General features: G+C 34.8%; 1 protein-coding gene across 1 annotated transcript; it reads right to left on the reverse strand.

The window, feature by feature from the left end:
* Positions 1-9,071: 9,071 nt before the first annotated feature.
* LOC107943539 (ethylene-responsive transcription factor LEP) lies at positions 9,072-9,887 on the reverse strand. Its single transcript, XM_016877288.1, has one exon. The coding sequence runs from the start codon at positions 9,885-9,887 to the stop codon at positions 9,072-9,074; it is 816 nt and encodes a 271-aa protein (XP_016732777.1).
* Positions 9,888-15,976: the final 6,089 nt, after the last annotated feature.

A 15,976-nucleotide genomic window follows, 5' to 3' on the forward strand; every position in this document is an offset into this window, starting at 1 on the left:
TCTTTGGTTTATGGGATGGAGGCAGTTTTACCCATTGAAGTTGAAATCCCTTCTCTCCAGGTATTGGCTGAGTTAAAGTTGGATGAGGTTGAATGGATCCAATCTCGGTATGATCAGTTGAATTTGATAGAGGAAAAAAGACTAAAAACTATTCGTCACGGTCAAATGTACCAGAAACGAATGATGAGAGCATATAACAAAAAGGTCCGTCCTAGAGAATTTCATGAGGGGGACTTGGTGTTAAAGAAAATCCTCCCTTTACAAAAGGATTTCAGAGGGAAATGAATGCCAAACTGGGAAGGACCTTATGTTGTAAAAAAGGCTTTCTCTGGAGACGCTTTGATTTTGAGTGAAATGGATGGCAAAAATTTACCGAATCCTGTAAATTCAGATTCGGTCAAGAAATATTTCACTTGAAAAGTAGGAATCAAAGTGAAAACCCGCAAAGGGCGCTTTAAAAAAAAGAGAGAGGCCAATGTGAAAACTCGCAAAGGGCGCCTTGAGACCAAAGGGAATTTGAGTTGAAAACCCGAAAAGGGCGGCTCAAACATTGGTCAGAATGGGGCATGTGGTGATCTTGCTATACCTAAATCAACAAGAAAAGGATATGCGACATCTTGGGGCGTCGACGAAGTATTGTAGATCTCCTAAACACATGTTAAATTCAAAATGGTTCTTAGTTTGCACGGAGAAGTTCAAGCTGCGATATCCAAGGCACCTAGTCTTCATAATACTTGTATTGAATTTGTTTGTTCTTGCGATACTTCATTCTTTGCTGTTCTTGAATACTTTTTCTTTTCAAGACATTTGCTATCAATAAATCCTTTTCTATTATTTGAGTTATGCCCTGAATTAATTCCTTTCTTAGTCAGTATTTTTGATCTTTATGCAAGCATGTCGCATTAAAATAATGATTGATGGACTAATAAACATTCATGAAAAGATTTTTGCATATTACTTTGGAAATTTCTAAAAATTTAGTAACCTGAAATAGGATTATTGTTTAGAACGCACCAAGCTTAAAAATTGAAATGTCTAAGAAAGAAAAAGTCTAAATTAAGACTGTTCTTTCAGATTTTGTTGTCTAAATATTAATTGAATGAGATGACAAGAAGTCTGGCTTGGTGAAAAAGCTTCAATCACCAAGGAGTAAGAAGAAATTCCCTTTGGAAAAAAAACCCTTCATTTGTGCATGAGCATTTGGTATGGCACCCTGGGAATGATGTAAAAGAGTTTCATGATCTGCATCTTTGAATTACGATAGGAGAGGATTGAGAAAAGCCAAATTTTTTCTACCCTTCGGTCACAGTGGAAGAAAGATGATACAAATTTTGCGTCCTGGTAGATTGAACTTTGAGGTTTACAGTGGGGGTAATCAAACAAAGTGTTTCTTTGAAAACGCCAGCTGATCAGGAGGGCGTTGTAACACGTCAGTGATAAAGCATTAATAAAATTTGAGCAATGATAACCTAAGTGATAAAGGAGAATCATTCTCGAAAAAATGACATTCTGCATTCATTCAAATGTCATTCATACACGTCTAGTTAGGAGCATTTGATTTATTCTGATCATGACATCCTAATCAATAGACATAATTAGGTTCATGAATTGAATTATACAGGTCATGTTCCCCAGAGAACAAGCTAGTGAAATTCCAGCCTTGTCTCCCTGAGCAGCAATGGAGTAGGTTAAAAATAGCAGATCTTGTTTGCCTGTATTGACAGCAAAGTAGATCGAAGATACCTGCCTTGTCTCCCTGAGCAGCAGTGGAGTAGGTTGAAAATAACAGATCTTGCCTTCCTGTACTGGCAGTGAAGCAGATAGAAGACTTTAGTCTTATCGCCCTGACATTGTAATAGAAAAGATTGAAGCCACAACGGTGAATCTTATTTCCCTGACGTTGCAGCGAAGCAGATCGAAGCCACGACGGCGAATCTTATCTCCCTGGCGTTAAGGCCTGGATTAGCTGAAGTGGAGCGAATTGAAGCTGTGGGCAGCGAATCTTATCTCTTTGGCATTACAGTAGAGCAGATTAAGGCCACAACGGTGAATCTTACTTCCCTGGAGGTGTAGTAGAACAGATTGAAGCTACGACAGCGAATCTTGTTTCCCCAACATTGCAATTTAAAAGACTGAAGATGGCGAATCTTATCTCCCTGAAGTTGCAGTGGAGCATATTAAAGCTAATAATCTTATCTCCCTGAAGTTGTAGTGGAGCGGATTAAAATCACAATTCTTATTTCTCTGAAGTTGCAGAGAGCAGATCGCATCTAGTCTTATCTCCTTGAAGTTGCAGAGGAGTAGACTGAGTAAGCAGGTCTGATCTCCCTGAAGTTGCAATGGAGTAGACCCAAGAAAGCGAGTCTTATCTCCCTGAAGTTGCAGTGGAGCAGACTCAAGAAAGCAAGTCTTATCCCCCAGAAATTACAGTGGGGCAAACTAAATAAGCAAATCCTGTCTCCCTAAAGTGGTAGTGGATTAGAGTGATGGATCTTATCTCTATGAAATTACAGTAGAGCAGATCGCATCAAATTCATCTTTAAGTTGCAGCAGATCAAGTTGAAGCTATAAGTCTTATCTCCCTGAAGTTGCAGTGGAGTAGATTAAAGATAGCAAATTTTGTTCTCTTGAGAAACTACAACGTACGAATCCTATCTCTATGGCATTGCAGTGGAGTAGATTGAAGCATTCGTTCCTATATCTCTGAAGATGCAGTAGGAATGAATGAAGTTACTTAAAGAAAAGCCCCAAAGTTCAGTACGACCAGGCAAAATTGGTTTTTGGTCTTTGCTCTGTTCTTGTTACCTGATAACAAGCAAAGAGGGGCAGCTGTAATACACTATTTTGCCCGGGTCTAAAAAGGCCCAAATTACAAGCAGGCCTATAAGGCCCAAAATAAAATAAAACAAGGACCCAAATTACAGTGGCCCAAAATCATCGGAAACCCTAGGGTTTCTAATTTTCAGCCGCCGCAACCATGCCCTCCGAATCTCCACGCGCTCGTACCTGCACAGCAAAAAAAGAAGCAAAGCAGCATATGGCAAGAAAATATTGAAATCAAATCAAGCAGATACCAGAAGATTTCTTTTTATTTTTTCTTGTTTCACGATTGCTATAAAAACAATCTTAAGATACTGTAAATGTGGATCGAAGAATCAATAAAAAATGAATATTTCATAACAAAAAGAGCAGAGAATACTAGATCAAAAAACATCAAATATTGGAGGTTAACATCTATTTTCTTGCTTCGTTACAAGATTTTTCTTTCATTTTTTCATTTTTATTTTTTTTACATGCGAAAATAAAATAAAAAGGGAAAAAGAAAACGACTCACCTTCGTTCGAGTCTGAAACGTCACTGAGACGGTAAAGGGAGCCACCCCCGAGGATCGGTGGCCGAAAACCGAAAGGTTTCTTGCCTGCTTTGAGGATTTTTGTTGGTATTTTGGTGTTTTCGAGCCCGGATTTGGGTTTAGAGGGGCCGCTAAAGCCGAATAGGGGATTTTTCCCTTTTTCGGCCACCGCAAACTGCGGTGCCGTCGCTGGAGGCCGGCGGCCGGTGCGGTGGCCGACGATCGGCCAGTGCCCGGACCCTGGCCGGACGATGAGGGAGGGGAGAGCTTTTGAAAGTTTTTTTTTGTTTTTTAAAAAAAAGGCTTAAAATGAAATTTTTGGGGGAGAGTTAGTGGCTTAAATAGCCCTTCAAAACGGAGTCGTTTTAGGCATGGGTTGACCCGACTCCGACCCGACCCGGCCTAAGATTCGCGTGTTTTTAAGCGGAGGGGTAAATTGCGCTTTTAGCCCCTCCGCCTCTTAATGTTTTACAATTGAGTTTTTTTAAAATTTATCCCTTCAATTTTTTTTTATTTCAATTTAATCCTATTTGAACGACGCCGTTTTGAAGGGGAAGGGATAATTTCCTTTCCAGCCCCTCTGAATTATTGGCGTATTCAATAGGGTCCTATAGTCTCCAATTATTTGCAAATTTGCCCCTGATTTTTGTCTACAGTTCAATATAGTTTTTTTCTTTATTTTTTAATTAATTAATAATGTAATTATTATTTTTATATATATGTAATTATTTTTTTTATTTTTTTTCAAAAATCTATATATGTATATATTTATTATTTATATATGTGCACATGTGTATATAATTTTTTTCTAACAAATATTTTTTTATTTATATATATATACACGTATATATTTATTTTTTTTTAAAATGCTCAAATATACATTCTTTTTTACACATATTTTATAATATATATGTTTATATATTTCTTTTTATAAATGCGCTATATATAATTTGTTATATAAATTCTATAATCCAAATTTTATATGTAAATCCATGTTTTTTTTCCATAATTTCAACATACATATTATAAACACACTTTATATTCTTTATTGTTTACTCTTTTTTATTTTATAAGTTTTTTTATTTTCCTCACTCGTTTATTCATTTGTGTTTTCATTTATATTCTAAAGAATGCTTTTATTTTGTTCATTTATTTGATATTTCGCATGTCATTATTTTTATTATGTACATTAATTCGTTTATTTATTTGTTTATCTTATTTCTACGCAATAGTTGTATTTATTATTGTATTTTACATTTAATATAACATTACATCATCTTTTTACTCGAACTTAAAAACAGAAAATTTTCAAAATAGAGATAATACTCATATTTAGGATTTTTCAAGAAAATTGAGCCCTAATGTATTGGGTTTCAATTTTCTTCGTTAAATTTAACAATCGAGAATTGCTCTTTAATCAAAAATAAAATGAAAGACTTGTCGTCGGGAATTCAATATGTTGTGTCCTAATGCATTGGATGTGACGTGTTGATTTCTCGAGATAAAGATTTCTTTTAAAAAAATTAATAAAGGAAATATTCAATGTTTGGGATTTTAAGGGATTGTGCCCTAATGTATTGGGCTGCAATTTCTTCATAAATTTTAAACAATTGAATATCCTTTTAAATTTTATCACACAAACCTTTTGGACAAACTCATCTTGAAGAAATAAAATATCGTACCCTAACGCATTGGGTGTGATGTTTTCTGTTTCAAAATGAGAGAGTCTTAATAAAAAAATTTAATTTAATTAAGGATCGTATTTTTAACTCTCGACGTTAAGACATTAATTAATCAATTTGATACCAATTTTTGGGCGTAACGAGGGTGCTAATCCTTCCTCGAACGTAACTGACTCTCGAACCCATTTTTCTAAAAAACTCGTAGACCAAAGTCGTTTTAGGTGATCCAGTCACACCTTAATAAAATATTGGTGGCAACTCCAAATTTTCATCAACAACTAATTTTTATTTTTTTTTCAAAAAAATAAAATGGTTTCGACAACGTTGATGTGGAAAAATGTTTTTATTCCACCTAAGCGCATTTCACATGTAATTAAAATAAAAAATAATTCAAAAAAAACTTTTATTCATTAAAAAATAATTAAAAAATAAAACATAAAATACATAGACACTAAAATCGTTTCAGAAATGAGAATGCCGATCCTAAAAAAAATACTTGAATCAGATAATCTAAAAAAAAAGAGAGTAGAAATTGAACCCTAATTTGAGAAAGTAAAAAAATTGTGCGAAAGAAAATTACCCAAAACTTATTATAGAATCGTATTTTGATTTTCGATGATATTTATGTGGTGTTTTTATTTTGGGGTATGTTTTTAAAAGTTCACTTTGAAAACATTATATATGTTATTTTGATTTTGGCTGAGGGTTTTGAAGTTTGGGAATTTTGCTTTAGGATTTTTTACTTTTGAGATTTTGGTTTAGGGTTTTTGATTTTTGATATTTTTGTTTAAGGTTTTTGATTTTTGAGATATTGGTTTAGGGTTTTCTATTTGACTACTAATTAGAAGAGGAATTTTGGGTATTTTAATTTTTTTGTTTAGAATTTTAGATTTGATTACGGAAAAGAAGAGGACTTTTTGATTTTTGGGTTTCCTAATTTAGGGTTTTCGATTTCTTTAATGATAGTGGTCAACCCCAAAATTTAAAAAATCTACATGTTTCATTATACTTTTTGGTTCAATGCACGATTTTTATCTTAGGGTTATAATGTTGGTTGGTGGGGGCATTAGTTCTAGGCATGCAGAGTTCAGTAGGTGAACTTATTAAAATGATCTTTTCATCTTTTATTGTTGTTCTGTTATTATATATATAAACTTTATAAAATTTGATAATATAATTATTAAATTATCTAACTTTATATGCATTTTGTATTGTATATATTATTTAATATTTTGTTAACACTAGTAAAGTTGAGGTTCTCACAACAACCAAATAGGAGGAGATGCTCAAGAAAATCAATAGAATATTGCCACTCCCTTGAATTTCCAAGAGGCGATTTGTTTCTTGAGAGAATATCTTGATAGTAAATTAGATGAAATGAATCTACGTATGGATGCTCTCACCACAAATACAAGTCCAAGGCATGAAGCTGGGGAATTTGCCCAAGCACCATGTATGAGAAGGCGCCATCTTGTTTGACCATATCAACAACAAGCCAACGTGAAAGATTCAGAGAACATAGGGCAAGTGGAAACCAACAACGCCAACCCGCCAAACGATATGCTTGAGATGATGAATTCCATCTAAAGATAGATCTTCATCACTTCGATGGTAATTTGAGTATTGGGGGTTTTTAGGGATTGGCTTGCTAAAGTAGATAGATTTTTGAAGGGAATAACCTTGGCTTGGTGGGAACTTTTACAAGACACAAGGCACCGTGAGGGAGAGGGACGAGTATGGACATGGTATAGAATGAAGCAATTGTTCAAGGCTCGATTTCCCCCAGATTATAAGCAATATCTATTCTTGCAATATCAACGGTGAACCCAAGGAAACAGATTAGTTCATGACTACACCATAAAGTTCATGAAGCTTTTCAAACGCAACAATCTGATGAAGTCCGACAACCAGCAAGTAGCCATATACCTTAGTGGATTGCAATTTAAGACAAGGTCGGTGTGCAAACATTGGAGAACATGGCCAAAGCACAAAATATGGAAGAGATGATGATGAAAGAGAATAAGGTGGATTAGACTAAGAAGAATTTCTATCAATATGCATCAAGAAATTTGGAGAATAATACATCAACTGAATACGTGCAAATTCAAACGAAAAAAAATCCAATTATGATAAAGCAGCAAGAAAGAAGTTAGGGGAGGAGGATCGAGACACAAACATCACATATGTGGAAGAACCCATATGCTAAGTCGATTGTTGGAAAATGCTACTGGTGTAATCTACTTGGACATCGCTCTAGCAATTGTCTAAAAAAAAGGAATATCAACATTGTAGAATGTGGCGACTGGGACAAAGAAATTGAGGAAGGAAATGAGATAATATGCAAACTCAATGGTGATAGCAATGGAGAAGATTCAGGAGATGGACAAATTTTGGCAGTATGAAAGCTAATGTTGGCATTGAAGGATACAGATACAACCCAAGACCGACAACATTTCCAAACTAATTGCACTATTATTGGTAACTTTTACAACTTGGTCGTTGATAATGGTAGCAAGGAGAACAACATTGAGAAGAGTAGTGTTGAAAAGATGCATATGCCAAGGGCGAAACCTCTGTCTGAAGATGCTCAATTGTTATTTGAAGAGTTTATGTTGCAGGAGCTGCTTGCAAAGTTTCCACCAAAAATTAAGACAAGCTTGTTGAACCCACCAAATTAACAAATGAATCCAAAAGAGAATGCAAGAGTGGTTGCAAAAAAGACATATCTCAAGGATAAAGCTAACTATAGGGCGAGTTGATTTTTATAAGAGGTAGAGAATTGATAGGGGAGTGATTCTTATTAATTTATTACCTATCCCAAAACTTGTTATTTACTTAACAGATATATTTTGTTTATCATTTTATTAGTGTTATGGTATTGGAGATAAAAATTTTAAAAATAAAAACAATAAGATATAAATAAAAAGAAGAGGATTTCACTATTATTGTTTTATGTGTGGAATATTGATAACATTTTATTTCACATTTTCTAACTCTTGGTGGAATATCATGTATTCATTATGATTTTAGGAGGTTAAATGATTTTTTTATAGTTTTAAATTTTTAATAATTTTTATAATTTATTGGAATTTTTAATATTATTTATAAGTTTTTATGAATTTTTATATGTTTTTATAAACTTTTAAATATATTTTATTAATTTATAATTTTTTAATATTTATAAGTTTATATAATTTTAATATATTTTAAATACTTAATAATTTTTATAATTTTTTTTATTTTTAACGATTTTTATAACTTTTTATAACCATAAGCTATCATGTGTCACCATTTGATTGTTCTGTCAATATATATTAACAGTCAACACTATCAACTGTAGATTTCGTTAACGAAAAAGCTTAATTGATTGTTTTAGTTAACGGAAGAGGCTTAATTGTGTTTGGATTTAATACAGGAGCTTAATTGATTTTTTTTTCGCATTTTCTTAAGGGCTTTTTTGACATATAAACCATTTTATTTATGGTGGGATTTAAGTTAGAATAAATGTTGAGACAGGTTATATAGGGTTTATGCAAGATGAGAGTTAGATATGAAGCATTAAGATCTTAAAGGTTCAATCTATGTGAGCAGTGTCAAATTATCGTTATTGCAAATTGAGAGAAATGAATGTCGACAGAACTCTTAACATTTTATTATTATTACTAAAAGATGAAAAACCTAATTACAAATACTAAAATTAAAAAGGTTAAATAGTAATCACATATTACAATTTAACATTTGAATAAAATTGTCCAAGTTGATTATAAATACGCAGCGATGTACAAATGTGAAAACACTTTGGGCCTCTCATAAGGCATATCATGAAGTACAAAAGAGGTTTAGAAGCTGGCCATTTTCTCAAAATGGACCCAAATCCAACAACAATCCAAGGAAACGTTACTTGTCCCGGCCAAGAAAAGAAAACATGGAAATAGGAAAGGCGTTAACAGCAAGAACCCAAACTAAGCTGATAATATATATATATATAAAATATAGTAGTAGCAATAGCAGTTTGCTGTTTATTGTTCTTGTGGAAGTTATTGAAAAAAGTAAGTGGGGGATGAACCCAAATCAAATGCGTCAGCTACCGAATCAGGAAGCGATGGCAATGACATGTTCTCAAGGAAAGGGCTGTCCTGCTCTAACTCGTATGAGTTAAAGCCCACAGACGAGTCAAACCCATTTGAGTTTTGATCCGAGAACCCGAACAGGCCTGTGTCATTCCAAGCTCCATAACCCATATCTGAGCCATCAACTCCCGACCCGTACCCGTAACAGGTAGAGGAGACATCAGGAGGCAAAGGTGGCAACTCAGACGAGTTATCCCTGAACTGTGGAGAACCACCATTTCCAGCTTCCATGAGCCCAGTAATGGGCCTGTAAGACTGAACTGCATCGCTCTCCTGGGCGGGTAATCCGGAATAAAACTGGCATGCATTGAAAGGGTCTTGATTGAAGAAAATCTGGTTGTGGTTAGCATCATTTTGATGGTGGAAAGGGGGATTAATGGAAAAGATGGATGAAATGTCATGCTGGAATTCGTCAGGGGAGATGATGGAGGTGACGGATGAACCAGCTGGCATATCAGAATAGACAAAGTTGGTTCGAGCCTTGGAGCCACGCATGGAGCGAGAGGCACGGTCGTAGGCCAAGGCTGCATCCTCCGCAGTGTCAAACGTGCCGAGCCAATGCCTTTCTTTTGTGGAAGGGTCTCTTATCTCCGCTGCGTATCTACCCCATGGTCTCCTCCTTACACCCAAGAATCTTGTTTCCTGTTGTTGCTGTTGTTGGTGCTGAGGTTGCTGCTTTCTTTTGCTTTTAGAAGAGGAAGACTTTGAGTTGCTGAGATCCATGAAGACAAAGAAATTATTTGGATTTGATGGATAGTACCTGTCTGCCTTCAGTTAATGTGCTATGAAGAAGAAAGTTGTATTTCTGCCTTAGAGAGTGCAAAGGAACAAGTTTTAGTTAGAGCAATAATGAGATTGCTGGTTTTCAAGGAACGAAAGATAGTTGGTCTTGTTCATCCGTCGTTTGCATCTTGGGTGTTTAAATAAGGAGAAATTTTCAAATGCATTGATTCATGGCTTTCTAATGAATCCAAAGTACTATGAGTGAGCAATGGATGCTAATGATCTTAGCTAGCGTGGGCCTTGATTCCTTTTGGACCCTCATACACTCGCATGAGCACAATTGCTCTTCATTATGAATATCACTAAATTAATACAGCCACTTTTCTTATCTAATGTGATGATCCCACATGCTCGATGTTTGAGAATGAAAAGTAGAACATCAAAACCTACACCGTAAATGTCTTCTTTAACTGCAAAACTTCCTACAAACAGACCTCTATTTATTTATTTTCATCATTTACGCCATATTACTTGTGTTTCCAACTTGACTAATTAAAAGAAGAGTTAAAACCCAATATCAAGAGAGGAAATGACCTGCGCGCTGCATGCATGAATATGTCAAAGATAACATGAGATTATTCAGGTGATAATTGATTAGTACAAGTACTCATCATCATACATCCACCTGGAGTTCAATTATATCCCTTGGGCCATATATAAATATTAATTAAGCTTTCTGATGATTTCTCCACTGAGTAACTGCAATCATGGGCTCATCAGCAGAGCTTAATTTATATATACACCCATGATTGACGTGTGCTCCTCGAATGAACTTTCTGGCACTTTTCTTTTCCAATGATCATCAACTCCTTTCTCCTCATATATATCTAAGGAGTTTGAGACTATAATATATTCTCCGAAGATCCTGACATTGGAGCTTGGAGGAGAGTGTCTCAGTTTGAATCAGGAATTGATCATCAAATTATCAGTACTTATGAGCATGCATGACTTTGATCTGAATGTATATAATTTTATCAAAGCACAAAAAGGTTTTTTAATAGACTAACCTTCCTCATATGATTGCATACTGCATGAATCATGATCACAATCCAATTATCATTCTCATCATTCAATACCCATCATTCCCACAACCACGAGATACTTTTTACCGACTCTTTCGGGCTTATGATACAAGTCTCAAATTAAAGCTTTTTCTTTCTCACATAAAAAATGTAATTTATACAAACATATGTTTTGCTGGAAATTGATTTTGTAAAACATGCGTAATGGACACTTTTGATGCTAAAAGTTCAATGTATAATACGTTTACTTTATGGGTAAATCGTTTTTAGATTTTGTATTTGTAATTTATCATGGATCAAGAATCTCAAACCCTTACTATAAGCTTGTCTTGTGTTTTGAGCTATGAGCTCATTAGTTCAGGTTCGATTAAACCAAATTCTTTTTGCAATTTAATCCCAATCTGGTCAATAGTCTCAATTATATGAACTAAGGCATTAATGATGAAATTCATATTAATGTAAGTATAAACATACATGAATTTTATAACGTACTTTCATCAATTAGGAATATTCAAGTATTAATGATGTTAATGTATGTACATTAATGTATGGGTATCAAATATCCGGAGCCTTTTAAGTCTTATAAATAGGCGCTTTATGCTGAGGACATTGGGTAATATCCCACACCAATGTAGCTTCAATATTGAACACCAAAATAAATTGAGAATGACAAAAGCAAATTAAAACTACCCAAGCATAGTGGATTAACCCGATAATTTACTATTGAATATCAAATGCCATAGAAAAATCAATAAATACAAATAAAATGATAAAGAGAGAATGCACCAAATTTACGAGGTTCAACAAACTGCCTATGTCCTTGGACACCAACACCAAATGATAACTTCACTAGTACCAAAAAAATATACAAACTAATGGAACCCAATATAACTAAGTATATCAAAGCAAAAGGGAAGAACAAAGGAAGAGATACCTTCAAACTTAAGGCACTAATGCCTTTACGTATAGGAGATGAGGTAGCAAACGTTTGCTCCCATTCAATATGGGATTTAAAAAGGAGAAAATAACTAACAAATCTCCAACTTTGGTGAATTTTTCGATCTCACTCAACTTCTAGTGTCTTCCACTTCTCAAACGTTGTGAAGTCATCTTTAAAAGTGCCTCCAAATGTGTTCTCGAGAGCCATACACCCGAAGGTGTTCAAACTCGCAGAATATTAATCAAGTTAAAATATTGATTGAACTTGATTGTCGTTACCACCCTAGTCATTATATTTGTAGGATTTTCAGCTGTTGGAATCTTTTGAAGTAGAATATTTCCCTCTTAAAAGATTTCTCTCACAAAGTGATACCTTATGTCGATGTGCTTGGTTCTTGAATCATAAACTTGGTTTTTAACTAAATGAATAGTGATTTAATTGTAACAATAAAGGCTAATGTGACTTTGAACAACTCCCAAGTCTTCCAACAATCCATTAAGCCAAACAACCTTTTTAACAGCTTTTGAAATTGCCATATACTCTGCCTCTGTCGTTGACAAAACTATTGTAGGCTGTAAGGTAGACTTCTAACTTATTAGGGCTCTAGCAAGAGTAAATAGATGCCAAGTAGTAGATTGAAATTTATCCAAATCACTGGCATAATTACAATCAACCTGTCTGACTAAACATTGACCCAGCGTCTTATACTGCTTTAAGATCAAACCGACATCTACGGTTTCCAGAAGATACCGTAGAATCCATTTCACAACTTGCCAATGTCCTTTACCAGGATTATGCATATACCTACTCACAACTCTAACTGCTTGTGAAATGTCTGGCCTAGTACACACCATCGATACATCAGGCTCCCAACTACATTAGCATACGGAACCTTTTTCATATATTCTCGTTCTTTATCACTTTTAGGAGATAATTGAGCACTGAGTTTCAAATGAGAAGCGAGACAAGTACTTACATGATTTGTATTATCATGCAGACCAAAACATTGTAATACCTTTCTTAAATATTGCTTTTGAGTCAAATAAAGCTTGCCTCTCTTTCTATCTCTATGTATCTCCATGTCAAGAATTTTCTTGACCTCAACTAGATTCTTCATCTCAAACTCTTGATTTAGGTGAGCCTTTAATTCATCTATTTCTCTGACTTTTCAAAGCGATCAACATATTATCAATATTCAGGAGAAGATAAATGAAAGATTATCTAGTAGCTTTCACAAATATACACAATGGTCATATTTGCTTCTGGTGTACTTTTGCCTGCTCATAAAGCTATCAAATTGCTTGTACCTACCTCAGGGATTGCTTCAACCCGTACAATGATTTTTTTAGCTTACAAACCCAATTTTCTCCAATAGCAACCTTGTATCCTTCTGGCCATGTCATATAGATTTCCTATTCTAAATCACCATGCAAGAAAGTTGTCTTCACATCATGTTGATCTAGCTCCAAATTCAACTATGCTACTGATTTGTTGTAATTCGGTGCAATAGATTAAACTAGTTTTCCTATTTGAAGAGCTTGAATACAAGCGTTTTTATTAGGTTTTAGTTGAGTTTTTATAATTTTATTTACATTGAATAAAAAGTGTAATTTGAGTATTTTATTGACCTTAGGGGTCGAATGAGGCCTAAGGGTGAGCTAATATACTTTGTGAGTGTGCAGAAGACCATTAGACGACGTACCAACTCAATACTAGTCGCTGTGTTGCAACACAGGAAGTTTGATGTCGCAACATAGGAAGCAGAGAGCAAGAATTCCAAGACTTCTTTCAGTGTCGCGACACAACCAAGAGATGTCGCGACACACCCCTAAAGCTACCCTAAGTACGAGCATACTGCCTTCGATGTCGCGGCACACGTACTAGGGTGTTAAGAGATCGATCCTGTACGAGAAATACTTATGAGCTAAGGACGTTTTGGTCTGCACAATCAAAAGTTAAACACGAGAGTGTCAACTAACCTAAGGTTGAGGACGACGACAACCCTAACTTTATAAATAGGCTCATTTAACACTTGTTATGGACAACTTTTCATACCTTATAATTTTTTTATAATTTTAATTTTTAGTTTTTCCTTTTTCTTAGGCTTTAGCTTATTGTTAGTTTTGTGTTTGTTAGGAGATTTGATTTGTGGAACTTGATCAACTCTTTGTGGATTTCGTGCTTCAATTAAACACAATTCAGGATTCTCTTAAACCTTCGGCTCTTGATTTGCTATTAATGTTCATCTTTTACATCAAGTTTATTATGTTTTTGAGATCTATGAGGAACTAATCCTCTTATGGGGGATTAGTGAGTGGAGGTATGATTAATTGATTGTTGTGCAGGCTTTTATTAATGAATCAGCTGTTTAGGAGAGGAAGAACTTAAACCCTAGGCTTGACGACCTTAGGAAGTCATTTAGGTGGGAATTAACCCAAAATTGGCATGGCTTATCTGTGAACACCTTAGCCCCAAGCCGGTCTGGACTGTGAGGTTGAGAGATAAGTAGTTTTTTCCAAGTCATTATTCTAGTGGAAGATTGAGAGATCCTGCGAGGGTAACGCTAGTTGATTGAACAAAAACTCGAAGTAACAGTTACTTATGACTACCGAAGTGAGCTAATCACCCATGCTCAGATCTGATTCAGTTTCCATATCAAATTTCTCAAAGTTTTCCTTTTATAGTATTTTATTCTTTATTTATAAAAATACCAAAAATCCTTTCTTTATGTTTATTCATAATATAATTTATTTAAAGTACTAATTAGCTCTATTTGTGCTTAGGTTAGGATTAATTTAGTACTCCCTTCTTTTGGGTACAATCCTTGGAGTACTCACCTACTTCGTTGTAACTATATTACAACCTGACTCATATACTTGCAGACACCGCCTATTTGACATATTTTGTGCAAGATTTTTACTCTGGACGTTGGTACGTCAGGAGGCAGTCGGCTACCAAAGCCAACAAAATTCTAATGGAGGAATGTTTCACAATAGGTGAAACTACTTTATTGTAGTCAATTCCTTCCTTCTAAGTGTAGCCTTTAGTTGCCAACCTTGCTTTTGTTTAACATCTTTCTTGATAGGAAACCCTTTTTTCTTTGCAAATACCCACTTGCACCAACTCCCAAGTATTATTCTTCTAGAGAGATTGTATTTCTTCATCCATGATACTTTTGCACTTCTCACTTTCTGAAATCTACAACACTTCTCAACAAGGCTGCATAGGCCATCATATTAGTAAAATGAGCAGGTTACGAATTTATCTCCTTGGCATTCTAATTGCAAATGGTTATGGTGTATTTGACGATTCTTGGGTTGAAACCTCTTCATTTTTTGATTCCTCCGCTATGATTGAAGAATCAGACTCATTATCTGCGCTAATCACCATATGCTCAAAGGCCTCCTATTTTGGAGTACACTCCACCTGCTGTAAAGTACCACTTCTTTGAAAATATTCATTTGTTACCTTTTTTAATATGGCAAGTTCATCAAAGGTAACATATTTGATATAGATCATTTTCTTTGTGTCTAAACACCAAAGTCGGAATCTCTTTACTTCAGAGGTGATTCCCATAAACATAGCTTATTTGCTCTCGGATATAATTTTGACTCTTTTACATGGTAATAAAAGATGCATCTAAACACATGTAAAGAATCGTAATCAGTAGTAGGTTTTCCAAACCATACCTCCATAAGTGTTTTTCCCTCAATTGTAGATGATGGTAAATGATTAATAGATGACAATCATATGACACGACCTTAGCATAAAATTGCTTGTACAACCCAATATTGGACAACATATATCGAACTTTTTCCAATAATGTATGATTCATATGCTTTTCCACCTCATTTTGTTGTGGTGTATCCCTAACAACGAAGTGTCAAACAATACCATACTTTTAGCACTCGTCGAAGAATGGATCACTTTTATATTCCCTTCCATTGTCTGTCCTAAGCTACTTAATCTTTCTGCTAGTTTGGTTTTTTTTTATCATAGTTTTCTATTTAAGGAAGATTCTAAGCATTTCATCTTCAGTTTTCATCGTACACACCCAAAATCTTCTA

Source organism: Gossypium hirsutum, chromosome D12 (assembly GCF_007990345.1).
Source record: "Gossypium hirsutum isolate 1008001.06 chromosome D12, Gossypium_hirsutum_v2.1, whole genome shotgun sequence".
Lineage (NCBI taxonomy): Eukaryota > Viridiplantae > Streptophyta > Magnoliopsida > Malvales > Malvaceae > Gossypium > Gossypium hirsutum.